Source organism: Acromyrmex echinatior, chromosome 9 (genome assembly GCF_024713525.1).
Source record: "Acromyrmex echinatior isolate Ae372 chromosome 9, ASM2471352v2, whole genome shotgun sequence".
In the NCBI taxonomy this organism is placed as follows: domain Eukaryota; kingdom Metazoa; phylum Arthropoda; class Insecta; order Hymenoptera; family Formicidae; genus Acromyrmex; species Acromyrmex echinatior.
The window spans coordinates 12565683-12590889 of NC_141860.1; the positions used below are offsets into that span (position 1 = coordinate 12565683).

The 25207-nt window shown below is 38.1% G+C and overlaps 1 protein-coding gene across 2 annotated transcripts; it reads right to left on the minus strand.

Moving 5' to 3' along the window:
* Positions 1 to 7000: 7000 nt before the first annotated feature.
* Positions 7001 to 24930, minus strand: LOC105149840 (uncharacterized). Of its 2 annotated transcripts, XM_011062539.2 has the most exons (3): positions 24808 to 24930; positions 10843 to 12067; positions 7001 to 10758 (listed from the first exon to the last, which is right to left on the minus strand). In XM_011062539.2, the coding sequence occupies exons 1-3, from the start codon at positions 24823 to 24825 to the stop codon at positions 10391 to 10393; spliced, it is 1611 nt and encodes a 536-aa protein (XP_011060841.1). In that variant the 5' UTR covers positions 24826 to 24930; the 3' UTR covers positions 7001 to 10390. The 2 variants fall into 2 exon arrangements, with proteins under 2 accessions (XP_011060841.1, XP_011060840.1); XM_011062538.2 differs by having other exon boundaries at positions 7001 to 12067.
* Positions 24931 to 25207: the final 277 nt, after the last annotated feature.

Here is a 25207-nt window from a genome sequence, read left to right on the forward strand (position 1 = left end):
CATTTTTTTATTACAAGAACTACAGTACGATTGTAATTAACATATCTTAACGATTATGGCTGTAAAGATATGTTCATCTTATGATTATCACAATTAAATATGATGAGTGAAAATTATTATTTCCGATTGTGGCAACCATAACATTTTTTCTGTGTATTAAAATACAGAATTTCGTTTAAACGTAAATAAATAAAAGAAAAATTCATATACAAAGTATTAATTATGTACATATGTAGAGGCTATGTGTATAAAAGTTATGTATTAGGTGTTGGAATTAATTCGTAGCGTTTTACAAGTGATGGGAAGTACTTTCATTAATGTATTTTTTAATGCTCATGTGAAATAAATAACATTCTTTCATTTAAAAACGCTACGAATTAATTCCAACACCTAATATTTTGCGAGTATCTCCGTGTTCATATACATTCTTGAAATATTTATGTTTTGTGAACGTTGGAATTTATTTTATCAGAGAGAACGAGGAGTAATCTAATCAGAGTGCTCCTAAATACCGAATATCAGACTATTCCTCTCTCTGACAAAATGAACTGCCTGCAACGTTCAAACGTTGGCATTTCAAGAATGAATATGGACACGGAGATAACCCGCGCGAAATAGCTTTTATATAGAAAGCACTCGTGAAAGCCTCAATGGTATTAGTTCTAATGATATGAAGATGGGCATCAGTGTAAAGAATAGTCCTGAAATTTATTTCTGTGTTTTTGTATCTGGAAGAATGTATCGTTAATATTTCAATAAAATGTGATAAGTTTATCAGAATTTATAATAATTCCTTTTATTGTACTTTTAAGCAACATATAAGTATTATATATATAAATTGTTGATTTCACTGGCATACATTTCTGATGATTTCATTAAATTACATTAAAATTAAATACATTTAATTTTAATTAATGTTATTTATTGTTCATTTTACATGCTTTTAAAAAACATTTCTCTAGATATATTAGTTATTGCGACAAATTTTGTCAATTTCAGTGGTTGAATTGATAAAGACATTGGAATGTAAGTTCAGATTTGAATTCTGACTGAGGTATTTTTTGCAATAAATTATTTACTTAAACAATTAATTTTTTAAGATCAATACTTATTAACATCAATATCATTAAATTACTTATTAATTTATGTATATATATATATATATATAATTTGTAATATTATTATCTTAGTTTCAGTTATATTTTAAACCCGAAAATTATTTCAGAAGTTTACAGAACTAGATATGTTTTTAAATTTACATCAAAATATTATCCGTGGGTACAAAAAAATTTTTTTTATCCGGAAATCATATCGTGATATTCTTATGTATTTCGATGCTCTGAATTCGCTGTCCAAATTGCTTTATCACGTAATTTTTTTTTATTAAACAGAAAAGCTCAATTTTTAAATTACCAGCTTGCATATTAATTTTTGCATTTATCATTGAACTTATTTTCTCTTTTTACCTTATATTTGCATATTGAAAACCAAGTCATAAATGTTCTAAAAATACTGAAAAATCGAATTTGGTTTCAGAGTATTAAAATACATAAGAATACTTTGGTCTAATCTCTGGATCAAACATTAAATTTTGTTTTGTGTGCTTATGTTATTTGAGATCCAGCTTAGATTGATAAGACCTTCTTGTTACTTAGTTGTATGTTTACATACTAATTAATGTTGTTTTTTAATGTTCAATTAATTTTATCTTTTCGAAATATTTACAACTGTAAGTTTTAGACTTTAAAGACTTGAAAGTCTGAAAAATCACACAGTTGATGAAACCTCGAAGAAAGTGTATTGATAATGACAACGTAAAAGGACGGAAACGCGTTTGCTGTAGAGAGAATGAGCGTGATGTTCTGACAGAATGGAACATAAGAAGAAGTTTGGCTTCGCGGGGACAAGTGAAAGCCACGTGGGAGTTGACGGACGGGCAAGAAGCACACAGTAGTAGACTGTAAAATCTGTAACAATAGTTCCCATAGTGTGCAACACCGGTATTGTGGTATTCGCTCCACTCTAGGCACTCCCACAGGACAATTATTACATCATGCAATTTCCTCCGGGTTTCGTATTCACTTTTTTGATGCCACCTTGATATGCCTTGCGTTCGTGGACGTATCGGCTGTCTATCTCACCTCGGCGTCGCACGTTTCCTCCGCGGGAGGATCATTGTCTCTCGCGGGCCCGTATCTCGGGGCCCGCGAATGCTAACGCGAGATCGGCGGACCTATTGAAATCTTAATAATTAAAATATGCAGGATATCCGGGAAAAGTACGGGGGTACGGGGTACGTTAGGAGACATTAATACTTTCTCTTAGCTACTAATTGCTCGAATCTGGAATCAGTGCCTTTTTAATTTCTACATTCAACTTCTGATGAATAGAATATTGTTAAAAAATAACTTAATTACAATTGCTGGAAATGACATCACAGATGAGCAATCGTTCGTAACGTTGTTGGTTTTGTAATTGAAATTAATTTTTTGTCGGAAGAAAATTTGTTTGGAATTGAATGAAGAATTTGATCTTGTTATCTGTTTACGCTCTTGAAGCTTAATTCACCAAAACACTGCAATTCTCAACGTTGTATAACGCTAATTAGACTTCCTGACAAGTTTCTGCTAGAAAAAAGTCAACTTTTTTACATTACTTTGTTAATAAGAAACTGCTATTGAGTATCTTTTATTTAATTTTCGATTTTAAATTATGAAGCATTTAATTTGTTGCAAATTGTAATGTGTTTGAGAAATCTCTATTAATTATAATTTTTTAATTGTTGCTTAAGTACAACTAAACAGCTAGACAATTGTGTGATTAGTTTCTTCCAAAGAAAGTAGGTAAGGAGTTAATCGTAACGCAACTACCGGTTACACATGATCTCAATTATATTTCGACTGACACACCTACTTCGTTACCTACGAAATATCTCATATTATGTCCGTGGAAACCATAGGTCCGTACTCCATTTTCAGTGACTGTCAGTGGCCAAAAATCCACCGACACCGTTTCTTATTACGGCAATGATTCGGGCGTGCCGAAACGGTACCATGAGTGAATATTGCAAAACGTCTTAATATGTAATCGGACAACTCGCATGACACAAATATTAGAATACGGATTCATCAAATGTAATTAACATTTTAAATTTTTGACAAATTTATTTATTTATGAAAAAGACGAATTATAAATTCTTGGAGAAAAAATTCCTTGATAATTCATAATTAATAAATCCATTTAAAAGAGCGTATTTTGTATGTCAGATATATTTTATTAAACATAGCTTCTTTTTTCACATCTCATTGCGTTTCTAAAAAAGTATATGATTATAATTAAATAATATGTAAATATAGAAATACAAATATCTGAGAATGAATCTCATTTTATCATGCGTGTAGATCGAAAATCCTTTTATAATTCACAGATTTATTATTTCCGAAGAAGTATTAAAAAGTCATCGTAAAATGTTTCCCATCCTGAATACATATTTTATCATCTGTAATGAACTGAATATGCGTTGGTATTGACTCTTTGATGTCATAATGTGCAACGCCTCTGATATACTACCTTTCACACAGCGTTGCATGGCGTGAAAAATGCATCAGGAACCACGCTATAAAAGCAAGGAACATTAACTCTTTCCTACACAAATAATTAACGATGTCATGGATACAAAATAAATATTTCAAAAAATATTTATTCAAAAAAGAGAAAAGTGTAATTCAAGAAAGTAAAAATTAAATTTAGAAATAAAAATAATAAAAATATGCGTGAATTATTTTTTTGGATCAAATTTCTGAAAGCAATGATTCGATTAATAACACTGTGTCGTGTATTACAAAAATATAATATATACTTTAGGAAAATTTTAGATTGCTAGTTTTTAATTATAGAAGCTGTTTTCATCACATATAAATTACATGCTTATATATTAATGTTGGATTACGTACTAAGCAATAAGATATCATATAACTTAATTACGACAGATTCTTTAAAGATAACGAGGTATATTAATATTATCGTCATTAAAAATCATATTGTTCGTCTATTCGCGGACGTAAGTAAGAAACTGACTTCGCATATAATGAAAAGCGAATTTCTCTACGACGAAATTATTGTAATTAGATTACTTCAGAGGATTTTGCGTATGTATGTGTGCTCATCTGTGTGCGCGTGGGCCGCAATTGTCATCTTTGTTACCGGTTTTCTTGCGAGCTAGCTCACTGGCAGCGCGTCAACTACGTAGCGCATCTAAATGACATAAACTGCCGCTGTTAAGTTATGTCAATCTACGTATTTATATCCGTTATGAGAATGGCAAAAACGGAATGATTGTCACATTCTTCTTACATCTATCACATGAGATAGAGGATGTTGCGTATGACCGTCATCCTGTACATGATCTATTCCGTGTGATTGAACCGTTGACATTCACTAATGACGTTTCTATCCACCTGTCTGATTATTACAAGTGGTTATCTTTTCTTTTTCATCGAATGTGAACGCGGGATAATATATTAGGAATTTCTTTTAAAATATATTTATTAATAATTTATTTATTTATTATTTACGTAATTAGTAATTTACGTAAATTATTTAAATACCCTATATTAATAAATATATTAAATTAATATAAATTAATATTCTATCTTTTCCTCATTTTTAATAATCTTTTTATAATTAAACTATTTATTATTTTCTTGTTACATACATATGTACAGTAATTCGTTTCCTGTCAAAGATTTTATTGCGGTATAGATTTTTATGCTTTTGCTAATTGATCGCGTTTAACACATCACATAAAGTATCACTTACGACAATTGTATAGTTACAAGGATATTTATGGATTATTTAGAAGTCTGAAATAACGTACTGTAGAAATACGCAGTTGTTCGTTAAATGACAGCTGCTATTGTCTAGCTCATCTTTTACCGGTAAAATAGAGAGCGTGTTTAGAAAGCAAGTGGAACTTTCGCTAACGATCTGCGGCTTGCGTTAACCGCAAAACCGTAAATAAACCGTGGCTATAATATTTGACCGTGGTCCACTGAAACTGAGTTCAAGGTTGCACATCTTGTTATTAGTAGTTATTACAGTCCCAAAATTTTAGTGTGAAACATTAAAAAAATAAACATAGTTGTCTCCAATGCTGTTATACAAATTATTTGTTTTTCGCTCGATTAATCGCTCATCAATATATTAATAAAAACAATCAAAACTTCGATTTATAGATTTATAGATACGTAACGGCAAGTTCAGTTTCATTGCATTAGACAGCTAATAGAACATGATACATCTCGACATAGTGTTGAAAATAAATCATCGATCCAATTTACTTTCATGATTGTATCCACGCGCGCACGTTTCAAACTTAGATAATATATTTAGCAACGGTCATTCACACGTACATACAAACATGCTCACAGGCTGTCTGGCGTGGTTTGATTTAACACTTTACTCGACCCTTTCATTTTCAATGACTTTCACCCAGGCGCTCACAATCTACTTTTACCGCAAAATCAAATATATACGATGGATAATTTACATCCTTGTTTAAATTAAATTATATACTCCGTAAATGTTTATTATACATTTGAATTCTAAAAAAATCTTAAATTTATTATTAACGATATTACCGTTCAGATTCTGCGTACGAAATGTTTCGCCGGAATTGACATTTCATTAGGATTACCTTTCAAGCGAAACTAACATACATGGTCATTATGCATATCGATGTGATTAGATACGCAAAGTGACGAGAATAAATGCAACATAATATTGTACATATAAGATTTATTCAACCTTTCCAGAGACAATTCTTTCGAGCTGAGAATAGAAAAGGTAAGTTAGATAGAACGTGATATGCGATAATAGAAGTGTACTCGAAGCATGACTTGGAAAATTGCAATTAATATCGCTATTTTTACAAGCCGTCTTCTCCAGGTAGGATCGCTCGTGAGATGTTACTGCGCGCTGAAGAGTAATCTTGCCTTCATTTTTATGGGCAAACATGCCGATTGCTATTTCACAGCGGCACGTGGTTCATAATCGGAGCGGAGAAAACGCCGCAGGTGGATAACACGTAGCTGCCGTTCGTGATGTAACGAACGTTTATATACATCGTGCACAACGACGCCGCCTTTCCCACTTTTCCAATTTCTTCTCGCGGAAGCGCCTGGCGCGCGTGATTCAACTGTGGCACGAAGCAAAAATGACGCCGGGCGATGGTCCGTTATTCTCACCTCGTAAAAATTGTATGTTCGCATAGTCAATTACATACAATTCGCCTTGGGCCGTCAAATCCGCGTCAATTGTACGAGGTAATATTTCATCGACGCAAATGCAGGAATGCGATATTCGTAACTTCTATTAAACTAGAGAGAAAGAGAGAAAGAGAAAGAATTCGCGTAATTATTATCTGTAAGAATGATCTGCTCACTTTCTTAATAAACAAACTTTAATCTATGATCTTAGTCAAATCATGTGACTTTAATGGCGAGATAATAAGCTTATACTTTCTTTATTTCGTAATAAAATGCAAATTATATCAGTACTGCATGTAATATGACGTATCGGAGTTGCGAAATCATAGCCGTGGCAAATATTCGTAACGTGCGAAACTCGTATGCAACTATTATAAGCGTTTTATTTCCGAAAACATGCGAAATTTATTTATTCGAAGGAGAAAACACCGTCTATAAATAATCAAATTCGTTATGCTGTACGATATAATGATTAATTATAGACTCCGGTCGCATGTTTTCTTCTTCCAATAAATGTAGATTTATGGAGGAACGCGGATATCCAGTTACGTTACAAGTTATACACACACAAATGTTTGCTGCGATTTTATCACAAACAAATATTCGATACGCCTGTTTCAATCTCCATTCGTGCGTGCTGATATTTTCATTTTGCGAGCTGATATTTTCATATTCAACGAGCGAAAGTGGATGACATTGCGAGGATTGGGGAAATAAAGTGACAACTTAACACATTTTCGCAATGATATTTTTCTTTCGATTATGCTTACAAATAATACAAAAAGAAAACAACATAACGTAAGACTCTTCCTTATGAAGATTTATGCGCAATTGTCGTATCATTAATTATGCGGATGTATCATTAAATTGTAAGTATGAATTGCTAAGTAGTCGCTATGCATTTTAACGCTAACGAGTATTATTTACAGTATGAGTAGAAAACCGCCGCACTGAGCCCGTTATAGCAACGACGTGATTGCGATTAAACCACGAAATCATTTATTAAGACATATCTTCTTGCGGTGATACGTTAATCTCCTCAGAAATGTGTATCGAATTGCGTTTTACGGGAACGCGAACTGTAACGATGCTGTCAATTATACTTGACAGTGCTCTTGATAACTGTTGAAATCATTTTCCGATTAATTTTAAGTGAGTTTTGTTTTAAATGCCTTATTTGAGAATTAAATGTATATATGTACTCGAGACACATTGGAATTTCAATTAACTGAGCCTTACTAGTATATTTTTAATGATAGAACATTTCTCGTTAAGATTTTATTGAAGGAAAATTAATTATAGATTTTATTAAGTCCCCATAATGATATAACACACATATCCGACAAACCCTTATATGGTTTTCTTTAATGACTATGGTAAACGTGATTTCATCGACATACACGACTTACCACCGTTTCCTTCCCGGACTTGATATACATATATTTCCGCGGGTTGAGCAGTCGGAACGCATTAAACTCGAATCGATTCTCACACTTGTGACAGAGAATGCAAATAGAAAGTTCGTGGCAGTTACGACGCGAATAGAATGTTGTCCCTATAAACCGTCTACGCCGATAACAGTGTATTGCAGTTTCCCCGACAGTCGACTCGGGTGAACCCTACTCGCGGCAAGCTTGCAAAATTTCACATTGTAAAGCCTATTCTACAATGTGCTCTTTGTTTCCTGTTTCTTGTCTTTTACTTTTTTCTCCTTTGCAACCGTTTTATCAACAATTGTATTTTTTGCTACGTATTTCTCGTTTCTTTCGTAATTTGTTAACTTTTATCTCGAGCGAGATAAAATAAAAAATCAGATAAGAAGCAAAAAGACAAGATGTAAAAAATAACAAAAGGCAAGAAACAAGAAACAAAAAGTACATTGTAGAACAGGCTTAAAAAGCCGAGTAAACTTCCAACGCGACGTCCCCGTATCGAGTATTAAAATTAACTATCGTAATTAAAACGCGAGCGATGTTTGTGTCGTAGAATTCAAAGACGGGGTAGACAAACCTGGTAATTTTGAAAGTATTAGAAACGTTACAAATTATTAAATCGGCGGAGAAATTTCTATCGCGATTGTTATGGGATTTTACATAACGTTATTTATTCTTAAAATCAGAAATTTACAGTGATAATTTCAAATTGAGCAGAAATGAATAAAAATTTAAAATGTAAATTTCGAATTTATTTTTTAACTTGAAAAATGTAAAATATAGTGAGAGACGTACATTAAGACGTACATATTTAAAAACAGAGATTTATATAATAACTTCAAACTAAATTGAGCGAAAATTTAAAATACAGAGTTTAAATTTGCCTTTCAACTTGAAGAACGTAAGTCTATCGACGTACAATTTATCTTTTATATGCACACGATTAGATGTTTGAGTAAAAAAATTAGAATAAGCAAGAATGAAGCAACAATAATCAATTGCATACTTTTATATCACGATGAATTCTATGCATTACATGACACGAAAGTATGGAAATGCAATATTGTGTGCCTATATAATCAAAAGTATATCGAAACACCAACTGATTTGATTTGACTAATTATCCCCTTCTGTGCTTGTCGTGTTTCGCTCGCCTTTCATGCGACTCGATGTTGCACTGGATCGACATTTTGTAATCGAGTCTAGCATTATTACGTGAGTCTAGCAGGCTTACGGGGTCGCGAATAAAAGGTCCGCAGCCGCGCGACGAAGTGTTTCGTTTGTATCGCGGAATCACTGTGGATACCTTTATGACAGTACGGTGTTAGGGACCCGCGAGAAATTGCCACGGTAATACATCGTATATGCGTGCATGAGTATTGCGTCAGGTCGTTGGCTTTCACTCTCTAACGTGTCTCATAAACGTGCACGATACTAGAGTGAAAAGAGAAGTGTCCTCGGAATCGGCTTGAGAAACGGAAGGAACCACATTTGGTGTCAACTCGACGCGCGAATAAATAAAAATTTCACTACTTTTAATGAACGCATTGTTTCAACAAGTTGTCAGTTTCCCGAAACGATGAGACTTGCTCGAATAATTTTTTTTCTTGTTGTGTGTTTGGAGGAAATGAGATTTATGACGAGATTATTTAACTGAGAAATCGTGGAAAAAAAAATAAAAAGATATGATTAGCTGAGAGGATTTAAACAATATTAAACAAAGAGGATTTAAATTTTTATCACGTATCACGTTTAGCCACTCCGGCTCTCCGTTATTGTTACGAGTTACACTGTCCATGTAATCGTACGCGCGCGGTTCCTCCATCCAATATCACATACTTTAATCTCTTTAACCTTCGTTCTCCGATTGCATCGTTGAATAATATTATTATTTGTGCGTTAGCCGAGACGAACGGATAGCGCAAGAACGCTTTGAAACACGCATTGGACGAAAAGCGAGCGTTATATATATTAGGTGTTGGAATTAATTCGTAGCGTTTTTAATGAAAGAATGTTATTTATTTCACATGAGCATTAAAAAATACATTAATGAAAGTACTTCCCATCACTTGTAAAACGCTACGAATTAATTCCAACAACTAATATATATATATATATATATATATATATACAATTACGGACCATCAAAGCATGAAAGCGCTATCGAGAACAAGGTAATTCAGAAAATCCCACGTTACTGCAAAATAAGAATTACAGGAAGACCGCAAGATCCGTTTGTAATAATAAACTTTGAATGCTTCTCAGAAAGTCCGCGTTTCCTGTAACGCGCGATTAAGGTAAAAATCTACGGCCTTTATCGCGATACTTTTTTATCGCAATCATGTTCGTGCGCCTTTCTCGCGTCGCGCTGATTATATTAAATATATACCGCACACGCATTCCCCCGCGTGCAACGCATGCATCGAAGCGCTCGTGTGTGCCATTCACTCGGCGATATATTTGATCCCAGCTTCGGCGCCACATGAGATATTATACTTTATATATAATGCATGTACTTATATTGTAATACCCTCTGTATACGCATGGGCCGACATTATGATGTAATCGGCGCGAAATTCTCGACGGTTTAGCTCGCGAGGAACGCTCGAGGCAATACCAAATGATAAATATCGATGAGGGACGATTCGAGGATCCTAGAAAGATCTCTTAAGAATCGCGATTCAGATTGCATCAGTAGTTATTAGCGCGGCTACCTCGAAGAAACTGATCGATCTGACCTACTGCAAGGGACGTAGGTGCAGCGGAGGCTTTCAAGGGCGCGACGTAATAGAACGCTTGGGGTTCTCTCTGCGATTCCAACAGCTGGAGCCTATGAGGTTGTTGCTGCTGCGGTTGCTGCTGCTGCTGTTGACGACGTTGTTGCTGCGCGTAGAGCTGCTGGGATTGCTGCAACAGCTGGGCCTGCTGCTTCCTGTAGAGCACCTCCTGGGGCTGGGCTATGGTCGGGGTGGGCGCCGACTGGGCCTGCTTATAGACCGGACGCTGGGCCTGCTGGTACTGCTGCAGCTGCTGCAGACCGAGGAGGGACTGGGACTGGGCTACGAACGGTTGGAGTTTGTGACTGAGGCTAAAGTCACCCACGGTTTGGGGTAGTGTCTGATAAAGTTGGGTATTGTACTGACCGGTCGCGGGATCATACACGAGCTCCGATTGGTAGATAGGCTCAGCGGCTGCGGAGGCGGCGGTGACCGACGTCTGACCGGTCAACTTAACTCTCGAAGTGGGTTGGGGCGATGCTTGGGCGGTCTGGGGCCTCGCAACAGGGGCTGCGGGAACGTGCGAGCCGACTGTGTTCACGTAACGCTCGAGCTCGGCGGCAAAGTCGAGATGGGGCGCATTAGCGGCGGTCGTAGTGCGCAATGGTGATATCGTGGGATGGGTCTGGGCGTAGAGCAGACTGTCGGGACGTTCCGTGCTACTAGGAGAGACATATTGCGCGGCTACTTGGGCGACATGGGGTCGTGGGGTTATTGCAACCGACTGGGCTCTGACTGAGGGATGACGAGTCACCGGCCGACGAGTGGTGGTTCCGAGCGATTGATAGACGCTCGAAGTGACTGTAGGCTGGCTACGGAGGACCGGCGTTGCAGTAGTCTGATATTGGGCCGGGGTGGAAGCTAGCCTAAAAAGAGATGGACTGGAGGACGGCGAAGATTCATAAATGGCGGTGGAGGGCGTGACTTGCACTAAGGTCGAGGGTCTTCTAAAGGCTGATGGTCGCAGCTGCGGCTTCAGATCATCCTCGGTCAATTCTTGGCTAGCATCATCGTCGAGCTGATACTCGGTCTGAAAAATCGTAGTGGGTGCACGAGTAGTAGTTGGTTGATGATACGTGGGTCTCACTGAGACAGGTCGAGGTATTGGCCTGACCACGGGATAATTCGCCGGTCCAGAGAGCTCCTCTTCTTCCTTTTCGGGTTCCTCTTCTTCCTCATCCTTCGGTGCGTTTGGATCACAGGGATTGCCCGAGACATAGGTGAATTCTCTTTTATTGCCGTCTGGATCAATGTAGCCGTATTTGCCGCGCACGACGCAGTCGGTACCGCGAGTCTCCTCCTTGAAGGAACCATCGGCCGCCTCGTAGCCGAAGGTGAAGGATCCATCGTCGTTAACCTTATTATAATTTCTGATTGTCTGTACTGGTGGTGGTTTTGATCCGTGCAGCGCATCCTTAGATCGTGGTGAAGGAAGCGCGCGAGTGCGCGGCTGATAAACCGCCACAGTGTCGAATTCGTCCTCGGCGGCCTGATTGTCTTCTTCCTCGTAGTACACTCGAGGCTCTGTCACGCGAGGCCGGATCTGCATTCGCCGTGCTTCCGTTAGGACGAGCAGACACGCCGGGATTACCTGGCAACGAAGAAGAATTTATTATGGTAGGCAACACACGCTATTGTGATTGGTGCGCGGGGATATGATCATTAACGTGTTGATACGACGTTACGCGTGTTGCGCACAGAAGAAAGTGGCCGGTGCTCTTGCCGGATCGAAATTTTTAGAAAAGTTTCACGAAGTGAAAACGGGAAGTGAGATAGTTATCTTCAATTTTTTCGGAAATCGCGATCTGTAAATTTTTTAATTCTATTAAAATCTGAATAAATTAGATACGCGTAGGTAAAATATTTGTTTTCTGAAATTTTTCAAGGAAACAATATTTGTAGTATGTGCACGATCAGTGTATTTCTATTTTTTATCAATATTTGAAATTTTTATAGTAAAAATATAATAAATTTTTTATGGTAAACATATAGAATGAGGTGATACAATTTCGAATATTGTACAATTTTGAATCAAATAAGATTCGTGTCTCACTTTCAAGATTCAAGTTGAATTTTTTCTATATCCTTTAATATTCTTCATACAATATTAGGATTATCAAACTTGAACTCTGAAAATTGGATTCAAATTTGATTGTGTTCAGAATTATATCATTTTACATTACATTTAATTGATATAATACATTTAACCTGACTCTTTACAGAGAAATAATCTTACGAAGTAATGGTGAAGAATTTGAGAATTCTGACCTCGGCATTTATGTGCGTCGAGAAACAACTGAAACTTAATAACACGTATCAGCGGCATTAAGTAGAAATATACGATGCATGTCAGACGCTGGCGATTTTTTACTTGCGGCGAATGGGGGAGATACGTGGTTTTATCGTGTCACGCGAGAAGCGTAATCGAAATTGTTGAAGCCACTCGAGACGGAATAGATATGGGTCTCAGCCGGCTAGTCTAGTTTCCATGTACGAAGCCAGATCCGCGGTACGGAGGTACGCTTATAGTCAATAGGAAACAGAAGATGGAGCGAGGAGAGAGCGAGTTTCGCGGATCAGTGAGTTCGTGTGTGCGCGCAAAATTCCTTGTCGCTCGCTCGAACGCGACCGAATGCTCGGCTTCGCGGCTGTTAAACGAGAGCACGAGTGGTATACGGCCGCGGTCGACGTCGTAAAAGGTTAGAGCTTGCTAGATTACATCTAGATTTGCTCTGATTCCACGACTGTGTCTGTTGCGGTAAATTCCATTTATAACGCGAATTTTGTTGTCGCGAATACTTCAAATTCCTTTATGAATTACTAGTCGGTTATCAGATCTTATGAATTAAATCTGATCGTTATCCAGATTTATAATGTGCTCTAATTGCTATTGCATTAATAATCAATGCTGTACCAACAAAGATTACAAAGATACATGCACTTAATGAAGTTGACGAAAGGAGAGATGTTGATACTTTGTAAATTAGTTGAAAGACAGATACGTATTATATACAAGATTTTTGTAACGAGTAAGGATTTTTTCCCTGTATTTCTATTTCCAAGATTGTTTTATTTCCAAGTAACAAACTGAAGTTGCCATCATTTTAACAACATTTTAGAAAAATGGACAAATGCTCATCAGCTTACTATCTGAGTTATGAGTCATTATTTAAACAGCCTTTCAATATTTCCCAGTTCAGAATCCATCACTCTACCGTGTCTTGCTCTACGGGATAAGCGCTCACGCGTTTTTCTCGCGAGGCTGACCGTGCGTCCTCTGACAAAATGTGGTCTCGACTTCCGGTAAGGCGGCTCTCGGTGGGAACCGCCCCGGCGCACACGTGTTACGTAATTTCTACTACTCGGCTGACCCGAATACGGGGCGAGGCAGGAGCGCGGTCGGCGTGCCTACCGTGAGAGAGAAAGAGATTCAGATTCAGAGCGTCGTAACGTAACTCGGCGCGCATGTTTCGCCGCCATGCCAGCCGCTTCTGGATCTCCTTGAACCAAGTCGAGAGCAAAACGCGCGCGCGCACAAAAGACAGGCGGCGGTAACCACACCTAGTGACGACCCACAGGAAACGCCGTGTACCTCTTGCTGACTGCAATAATATAAAAGATAGACACGCGAAGAAAAAAAAAAAGTCTATTATTCTTCGATTGCCGTTGAGTCAATCGAAAGTGTCAGGCACGCAGGTTTAACATTTTTATATAATGATGCGTGGAGAATTAATGAGCCTTTTACTTTCTCAGGCTATTCTAGATTCGTATCTTCAATCGCTTCAATTAATGCTGTTAATAATGCGTACATAATCAGTATCTTGCCTTTTAATTTTTATCGTCGCCGTAAAACGATCTTTGTTTTTACTATCGGTACCGTTTAGAGAATAACGAAGAGAATATACATGTCCGGACGCGGATGTAGTAGTAGTCGTTAGATTCCGCATGATAATGTTCGCTCCTTGAAATGGCTTCGCGCCAGCCGAGCGCCGATAAGATCGATTCACTCGACTTCGCGATGACCAGGTGATTGGTAACATTCGACGATTGGCACACGATCCGTCCTTGGGACGGGAAGGCACGTCCTGGGACTTTCGAGCCGATACGGTATGGCTGTCTTGGGCGTGCGCCGATTAATTTCCAAATCGACCCCGTGATAAAATGTTGACGCCTTTCTTCAATGCCGACGATGACAACGACGATGACGACGTAGCGCGTTGCGTGCTGACGAAACAGTCGCCGGACTTAATTCGGCATACACATGACAAATGGGACGGTGTCGCAAGCGTGGTCGAGAAGTATGCGAAAGTGGTCTCTCATAAGCGATTGCTCAGCCGGAGCAATAGCTCGTAGTCGCGAAATTCAATTGCAAACGTAAAGTTCGCGGGAACTGTAATGAGATGATTAGCTATTGAGAGGTACAGTTCTATATCCCACTTTCCGTGTTTTCGTCACCTTCTACGAACCAATCGTTTAAATCGGTGGAGCGAGGAGAGAGAGAGAGAGAGCAAAGAGAATAAATCGATACGCGCAGAATTTTCACGAGTAGCGCGAAATCCGTAACTGTCCGTCGCCATCATTGACGAAACCAGAGAAACGCTGTCGCTCTCCGAAGCTTTTCGATTACTTCCGGGTTCTGAATTTTTAGACGCTCGCCCGATCATTAGAATCGAGGTAAACTGTTCGATTATCTAACCAACGATCGGAGGGAAACGAAATTGACTACGTACCCGCTTCTAAGCGCTCCCTGAAAATAGGAAAGGTCTTCGATCGGTGGATACAAACCGATTCGCGATTATCGGACCCGTGCGGAGAGTTTCTGCGCGCGGCAGAGTTTCGACGAAATCGACGAGAAGACTTGCAACGTCGTCATTATCGTCGGCCACGGTATACGCGCTCGCAACTGTCCGGACCATTGAAAGCGTGTACAGGCTAATGACTCCTCCATCTGATTCGGGTTAGTGGAAAATCGTGACGCCGAGGTAGGGCTATGTAATCAACGTTGTGGCATGCCAGTCACATACAGTGAGAGGCACGGACACATTCGGTCCGTGGCCCGATCCAGTTGGGCGCAATCGACCACGGCGCACCACGCCTTGACTATAAGTGAGCCTGTAAGCCTCCGCGCGCGAAACTGTCCGGAGAAAGGAAGAATCGTTGCGCCGCGCAAATCCGCGTTCGCCGCGCTCAATAAGCATACGTCCTTCTTCTCGCGCGTACACTTATCTATCTTTAATTTCGATTATTTTTGCGGATTACGGTTTTGCGGGCGACGCTGTAGATTATCTCCTTTTTGTCTAGAAATATGAAACACTCAATTAAAATCAAATCAATCAAAATAACAGAGAGAAAGAAAAAGAAACAAGATGACTGTATGCAATATGGCCTATTTGCTAATTGTATTGTAGATAATTACGTGGATAGTTAACCTTTAAACACCTTTTTATGACATATCTGACTCTTTTCTAATGCTTTTCCCTCGCTTTTCTATTGTTTATAACTTTTTTGTACGTATATAGCTTGGTACCGTTATGCTTCTTAGTATCTGACATTTTAATTTAAAAAAAACTTTTTATATGTACATTTTCATGAAAGTTATAAGCAATCGAATTGGGTTGAGTCACATACCAGTATGTTATTTTTGTAACTCGCGAAGCGTTTAGATAAGAGTTAAATCTTTACTGCACAAATAAATGTTAAAAATATTTTTCATATTTTCAATTGAGGAAATGGCCGGAACAAAGGTCTAATTACAAAATCTTAATTTAAAAATTAAAATAACTTATTACTTTTTTAATATTATATAAAAAAAGCTAATTTCCGAAAAAAGAGTTTAAGTAGAATTGTGCCTTTATTCCGTCCATCCCCTCAATTGATGTTCAGAATGTTCCCTATTTTGAATCTGAGTTTTTAATATTGAGGTCGGCAAAAGTTACAATGCTTAGCTAAGAGATATTGGGTACAGTTGATCAATTGTAAGTGTTGTTGTGTTGATAAAAATTAAAAAATATTGTTTATGTAAATAAAAATTAGATTGATAATAATAAATCAAATAAGAGAAATAATTCATTTTCTTTCAAATCCGACAAACCGAATCGTGCACAGTTTAAGCGAACCGAAAAAATATATTTGCAAATTTTCTTATGAATATTATCAAATACTAAGACCCATTTTAATCGAAAAAATAGGATTCTTTCTCTTATTTAATTTAAAAATACTGTGCATAGCTAAGATAAACTTGAGTAAGATGGCCATCTTTAAAAAATATACTTTAATTTTTGTTATCTTAATAGTGTTATACTAGTACCTACATATATCTTTTCCACGGGAAAGATATACCAATATAACATTATTAAAGATAACAAAAATTAAAGTATGTTTTTTGCATTTTAGATGGTCATATTACCCAAGTTTATCTCAAAGAAATTTTTCATATAACATCTGATTATTCCCACGATTTTTATGAAAGAAATAATCTTCAATGTATTATGTATTATGTAACAGCAAAATAATTACTTGCCGCCAAGATTCACAATCGCTCAATTTTACGCCGAGTACAATTTGATGGCGGGAGACGATTAATAAGCAATATCCACTTTACTCGACGAGCCGTGGGTTTTTAGAAGACGAAAGAACCTCGTACCACCGCGTGGGATCAATCATGTAAGCGGGAGAGCCAATTACCGATCTACGATTAGTGGTGATCTCGTAACGCGCGCTGTTTGTACGCCGATATGTTTTACGTAAAAAATCTGAGGAAGTCTTGAGAGCGAGAGTGCTTGCGGGAAATGTTACTATATATAATACTTGTAATAGCGGTTGTTGTGCAGCTAGATAGATAAACGTAACGGTAAGAGCGCGCACGCGGCGTCAAGAAGCAGGATAACAAGTAGTTCCTTTCACGGTGAAGGTGACGCGTTTAGTTTCGAAAGAAAAAGAAAAATAAGACCTGCGCGACGACCGGTTGCGTTTCTTAACAGTTGCATTCTCGATTTTATTACACATATATACATGTACACGTAGACGCGTACGCACCCTCCTGCACGTATATCCTTATACGTAATATATGTAGATCGGTCGCTGACAACCGATCTGGTGAACGTTTCTCTCGTGTTTCACGCTAGGAAGTAGTTAGAATAGATCGCCCGCAACTTTCCACGTCCAGATTTCCGGAAGCGGTGCAATGGAAGCTGCGTCGCGATCGTGAATTCGTTTCTGATGAACTCAGCGTTTATTATCGGTAATTAGCAAACGACGAGTGTATCGGATCCGCTTTATCTCAAGCCTGACATGATTAATTGCACCAGGAAGGGTACTCTCGGAACGCTATTTACACAGATATCAATTCTGTTCCCGAATGAAGATGGTGACGTAACGAATATATTATACAAACTGCCATGAGAACGTCTGTGAATCTTTGTTTTATTTATCAGCATGCGTGATAAATAAAACATAGTACACGGAAAATAACAGCGTTCCGAGAGTAAAATGTTGTTTCCGGTAGACGCTTGTAACTTATAGAAAATGGAAACGTAAATGCTTATTCAGATGTAAGTTAATTCGAAGGGGAAACTCGAAGGCGATATTGATATTCTAACTGTAATGTGACGATTAAAGCATTGATGCAATTTTAGTCTGAGGTTGCTTATACAACTGGACTACTCAAGGAGGAATGTTATGATTAAGATAAGAAATGAATCCGTCAGCAGCGTATAATCACAAAGTGTATGGAAATCCCATTTAACCTTGCAGATTGAATTTCTTCTCACATAGGAAATCATCGAAGCGTTGCCGGACTCATCATAGGCATAATCGATAAGTAACAAGCATGAATAAAATAACCGTATAAAATCCGCTGTGTCAGCGGAGAATCGGATAGTGCTGAATAACAACACTGGCAAGGATAGGCGGATGACGAAAGCAACCCAAATAATCCATCGCCTCTATAATTATATTGTGACATAATCCCGACGCAATCCAGAATTGAGATCACGGAAAGAGATGGGTGGAAGGTAACATCTCAAGGTCTTGAGTTTGTTAGGAGATTCGTATGATGTCGGGTACACATCGCTGAGAGTTACGAGAAATTGCATCGCGTCAAAAAAAAAAAATGAAAGAAGTGTTTACGACGGTAGAAAGTTACGAGATTGCTCAGACATCTCTCAAAGAATGGCGAGAGATATGTTAATCTGCCACTGTTGAAACGCTGACATTTAAATAAGACTTATTTTTTCCACTACTTTCGATACCTGTCTTCAGATCTCTTCTCGCGCATCAGCGACGCGTGTGTAGATGCCAAATGATAACAGGCGACAATGAGTGCAACAATGAGCGTTACGGGCAACCGTGTAGCGCCCACGTTTATCAACGAGCGAAAGTCACATGTAAGACGTTCCGATTACGTCGAACGCGGCCCCGACGAGGACGCCATAAGGATGTAGATCGGTCACGTAAAGAATCAACCTGACAGCTTTCATTATCTAGCTCTATTATTTTCCCGCGCCGTCTTTCTAAGGCGACGCGGGAAGATGACTTTCTCGATTAGAGGACATTTTCGCGCGCGCGATCGAAAGACGCGAGAGAAGACGCCTCGGAACGTCTTGTCTTTCGTTCTCTCGGCGTTTCGATATCCACCGGAAGTGAGAGAATAAACGGGTTCATAGCTGATTTGCGCCCCGGCTATAAACGAACGCGCCCGCGACCGTTCTCACGTAAGGTCGAAAGAAATATTTGAAAGTGCGACGTGGCGTACATGCGCGAGCTTGGCGCTAACAAAGGCGGTGCTTGGAAAGAGGCTCGAGTATACTTGCGGGTGGTTTCGCGCGCGGCGAGAGCGAACGTGATTCATTTCGTATGGGCATCGGGCGCATACATTGATATGGCGCACGGAGTGCCCTTGTCTTCTGAAAACTGCGCTGACCACACCGGCGATCTATTTGCGTAGCATTCGCTCTCACTTTCTTCCGTCCGGCCAACGAAACCTCGCGGCCAAGCCGCCTTTTGTATTTACGGCTAGCCAGCCTTGCACTCGCTGGTCTCTAACTTTCGTTTTTCTTTATCATTAGAATGTCATTCGGCTATATGCTTTTTCAGATTGCGGGAAAGTCGAAAGCAAATTAATAAGCGCGCAATTAGGCGCATCAATGTCCCACCGCATCTTCATTTCATGGCACAAACTCTTTAATCAATTTGTAATTGATTTTCGTTAATAAACGTTGAAACGTTTCGTTAAAATAATGTTGAAACGATGATTCTGGAATTATATTAAAAGGGATTTTTAAGGGACTTTTGTGAATCGAAATCTTAATTATTGATGAATAAATTAATTTTTTCTTATTCTTTAATTAATTCCTGCTGAACTCTATTAAAATATTCTATTTTTTTTATATCTGACAATATTAGTACTTTAATAGAGTAATTGATTATTCGATATAAGTATTTTAATAATTTAATTGAAATTAATTAAAATAATTAAAGGAATTAATTAAAGTCACGAGCATATTTTTGTGTCGCTTATTTTTTGTTACAGCAACGACATGGCTCAAACATTATTTTGGAATTGCTTACAGTAAAAAAAAAGAAACGTAAAGAAAGAAGGAAGATACTTTAAAATCATAAAAGAACATTTCCATTCCTCTACAATCAGTTATTACACCAAAATTACATTTTAAAATTAATATCATACATTTAAAAATTTTAATGATTCAAGACATTCAAACTCAAAAAATTTAGTTTTTTGGGTTGTGTCGTTGTTGTAATAAATGAGCGATGTCGAATATGGAAAGTGTTGCGAGAAAAATGACACCCACTCGAATTTCCTCTCGAATGCGGAAGATTAAACGTCGTATTAATCTCATTACCGTAATTGAGGGTTTCATCTCCAGGTATATCGCAAGACGCCATCGCGAATCCAGCTTCGTCGCTACGCGGGATGTGTGCGCAACGATCTACCCGATATTTCTAAACCACCCCGCCTACCTTATGCGGCAAACTTAATGCATTTGCCTGCCTGTGCATCCACAATACCGGGCGTAATTATAACACTGAATAGCGCAGTTTCGAAAGGAGCGTTCCAAGTCATTCGAAAGATCGGCATGCCCTTAATTTATGGATTTGCCAGCCTCTCATGTGTTGCGATATATTTCTTGCTCTCACATTTTCTTCTGAACCGACCGCCTAATGAGACTACGAGACTGCCGTGGCCAAGAGGTAAAAACAGGAAAGCCCGCTTCGGAATGCTAATTACCCGAGCAGTTGCAGCGTTGAAATCTCACATTTTAGAAAATTTCTTTTTTCAAAAAAAAAATGCATTAAATTATACTAAAGCATTGAAGTAAAGCCTGTGAATAATTGAAAGTAATAGGAACAGGGAATAACAGATTTCAATTTATCAGAAACCGTGTATACTAGAATACAGATAGATTGAAATCTGTTATTCCCTGTTCGCGTATTACTTGTGCTTTTCAATCATGTCTCAGGTTTTATTCCGTGTCTGTAACAACAAAAAATGAATTTACCGAGATTGCATCCGATTTTCCATCGAAAGTGCGCGTTCATAAATTGACGGGTGTTCGATGAGCCGATATAATTGAGCGTGCGGTAATCGATTTCCTGTTGCGCAATGGCGGTAAAAAGGAGGCCGTAAACCGTAAAGTGATGTGCTCTCTGCAACAATGGCTTGGGTGCCGACCGCGCGTCAATATCTTTGAGACGCGCAACGAAGGAAGGATCCGTGGCAAATGAGAGAACGAAGTCTCCGCATCCCGAGGATCGTTTATCGCTGCTGAAGAATCGCTGCTGAAAGCGGGCGAGAGATTTGCTCCTATTATATATATTAGCCTCGCTTTCGCAATTTGGCGTTACCGAGGTTTCTCCTTCGTCGTCATCGTATCTCTGACGGCTCTGACAAAACGGGTTTCTCGACGATCGCCGTCAAAAACGATCATGTCAGTCGCGATAAGTCATTATTTTTTTTTTTCATTTATTTTTCTTTATTGCAAGTGACACTTGTAGTTTGTATATCATTCGTGCTTGAGCGATTTCAATCGAGCGAGGAAAAAGTGTCGCTTGATTTGGCGTTCGGTCTTCGTGACAGACCAGCTGCGTCATTGGAAACCGACGTTTCCATCGCGGTTTCTCGCGATTGCCGGTATCGAAAATTGGAAGAAGTGTTCTTGATTCAGCTCACGAAAAGAAAAATGCTGTTGCGCTTGTACACGCGCTTTCTGCCTTTGGTATCGATGACGTACTGCCGCCGGAGGAATCTTGATTAGCCTACGTCGGCGATGGGAATATCGTGCAACGTATCGCTGCGAAAAGTTTCGCGAAAACAGACGTCCCATATTTGTGTAATCGGTGAAAGTGCCAATAATCGGACTACTCCAGACAGCTCTCCAGGTCGCCGATCGTGCCAATCGCGCTGATTTCTTGCTATCGGACTCGAGGCATTTCGTACATACACGCATCCGGAATTATTCCGCTTCCACTTCAACAATCTGCGATGTGCGTGCGAGATCATCTGCGTTTCATGCGATTAAGGACCATAGCGCACAAAAAACTTGAGTAATAAAACCTAAGTAAATAAATTGGCCAATTACAGTAGAGATCGTAAGGCTATAACGTAAGTAATAGCAAATCCAACATCTTAATTTCCTTACTGTTTACGTTTTACTGCTTAAGTTCTTTTGTGTGCTAAAGCTTTAACTCTGCTTTTCTTCTTTCGTCTTCTTATTTCTTAAAAAATTTTAATGTCATCCCTCAAGGTTCTCCATGGATCTTCTTCCATCTCTCATATGTATCAAATTATTGTATTAAATATTTCACTAAGATCAGCGTTTAAGAATAACAGTATTGCTGATGTTCCACCTTTTCGAAGGATCGTTTAACTGTACTCTTGTATTTCTGGACATATTCATTTGTATTTTTCTTTTTCTCAGTACCTTAATAAAGCTCTTATTAAACTCTTGTAGAATGAACCCGTCTGAGAAATCGGGTTATGAAAAGTGAGAGATAATAAAGAAACGATCATGATATAGAAACGCTCGTGAATTATTAATAAGCGTTTAATTGTCGCCTTACGCCAAGCCGCGAGAAAAGGAATCGGAGAAATCGACATTAATATCCGCATACAAGATCCTTGTGCATTTCTTCGCACGATTCGCGAGTTATATTTGTGCTGCGAGTGCACGAGTGAAATCGGCGATTATTAAATGTTCCCACAACAGCTCGATAGACGCTAGGTCTGTTGTTTATGAGTGTAAGAACACACGTGGTAATTGATTATTATGCGCTTTTGAATAAGTGCATGAATGTAACTATTTAGTTTCAAGACAAATTTAGTTTTAATAATGCTGACTCAAGTTATCGGTCGTGCGAAAACTTTACAGATAAAGGAAGAAACATCGTGTCTATCGATCTCAAGCGACACGGGTCAAGAAAGGTGAACCGTGGACCAGCAGCTATAACAATGCCGACAGCTATAACCAGAATATGATGAATAGAACTTTCACTATTAATCAATAAGGCACGTAATGAGCATATTTGAAAAATGCAAGTCGACGCAAAAAATAGGCTGTAACGAAACGCCGTCAACGTAATCGCGTTTGTAAGGCAGCTTTTAAAAACCTGGATGTATCCTGGATGTCATCATTTTTATCCTTGTTGCTCATCGAATTTCAATAGTAATTATTGATAATAATTAAACAAAAATAAAATGATACTACACTCAAAAAAGTGATCTTGTGAGTTGTAACGAAAATTATTAAGTATGAAAAATAGCTAAAATAGATAAATTTTTAGCAAGTACTGCGATATTGGATATCTAATCATATAGATGACAGAGATGGAATTTAGATAAAATTTAGATTTGTGTTATAAATTCTATGCGCGTGATACATAATTTTTTATTGGATACAAAAATACAACTGTAATTCTAGCTGGAGCAGCAAAATATTTTTTTGCGTGATAGATACATTCAGATAAAGTTTCTGAACGCAGCCCAACCCATTTCGAGACGCGAGTCTGCTTCCCATTCAACAAAAGATTACATTGCCCAACCACCCGGGTGTGGGTTCATTAAGGTAACGGATGTCAACAACTTCTTGCGGAATACAATTAATTCACGACTGTTCGCGGGAAAACTGTTGCAATTTTAGAGTTCAACAGCTTCTTTAGGTCTGACGGGCCTTTCGCACGGATGAATGAAAAAAGGCGGGTTTTTCTAGCGAAAATTCTCGTGGCCATGCATGGAACACCAAGTGGGCGAACACAATTCACTTTCCGTTGTTAATCATGCGCCGTCTATATGAATTATAAATGTTTTCACACGCGCGCATGTAAATTGCAATAATGAACTGCATAGATCTTATCGAGATTCTGACTTTCCTGTGTTAATGACGGTTAATTTGATACAGGTCATATAATAATAAGCAATTTTTAAGACACCACGATTAATATTTTAAATATTTAATATTTTAATTAATATTTTAGTGTAAGATATAAATGTTTTTTATATAATTTAAATATTCACGTTACAATGATAAAATAATGAATATTTAGAAAAAATATTTATACTGACTTTAAACAATCTTATTGCCAATGATACAAATATAATTATCAATAGTAATTATTTATACGCCAATTTTGTGACAAAAAAATTTAAATAATAAATCTACTCAATACATTTATATATTAGGTGTTGGAATTAATTCGTAGCGTTTTTAATGAAAGAATGTTATTTATTTCACATGAGCATTAAAAAATACATTAATGAAAGTACTTCCCATCACTTGTAAAACGCTACGAATTAATTCCAACACCTAATAATATAATGTAAAATAATATATAATGTAAAAAAAATCTGAGCAATTTCAAGAATGGGTGTAAAAAAATTAATTATATTGCCATGTATAATAGTTTGTTGCATGTAACATCTCTCTTCACAGAATACATTAAATAAAGTTTAAAAAAGAACAGAAAAAATCTTTTGTGTATCTTTTTTCGACTTATTAGTTTCGAAAATTTTTTTGCAATATGTACCATTGTAATATCGATGCATTAATATCCACACGGAATGTTGGAATATTTAAAACGTCATCATTTTCGTCAAACGTTATTAAGTTTTCCTTTATATCAATTTTTTTCACAAAATACAGTGCATTACGCGCGTCATATGAAATGCGGATATTAGAAAGAAATAAACATCAGAATTACAACACGTTAAAATTTCCGAAAGGTGTTTCCGAACGTAAGAAGTCGATTAACCGCGGAAAGAGAACACAGTTCGACGGAAATCACGCGCTTAACAAAATAACCGAATAATTTGGCACATACCAGTAATATAATCCTCATGGTGCACGCGTTGCTGACGAGGAGGGGAGTACTACTTGTTGGGGAACGATCCTCCGAGAGTTTCACTGAGAGAGTGCAGCCGTGTAGTACCGTGCTCGGTCCTTTATAACCTACACGAAGGCTTTTGCTTATAGTGGGGGCCCGGTCGTCGTCGGATAGCAGCTACGTCCTCTTTGACATCGCGACACCCGCGAATTAGATTCTGGGCTGTGTCCAGGGAGAATCGACGACATGGCCATTGCCAAACAAGCACGCTCTCCACTGCGATTGCAAGATCTCTTGTAATTGCGTGCTCATTGAAAATGTGGTAAATGTGCGTGGACATTCCGCGACATGATCTTCGAAAGGGATACGGGAATCAGATCGGATAGGGTCGTGAGAA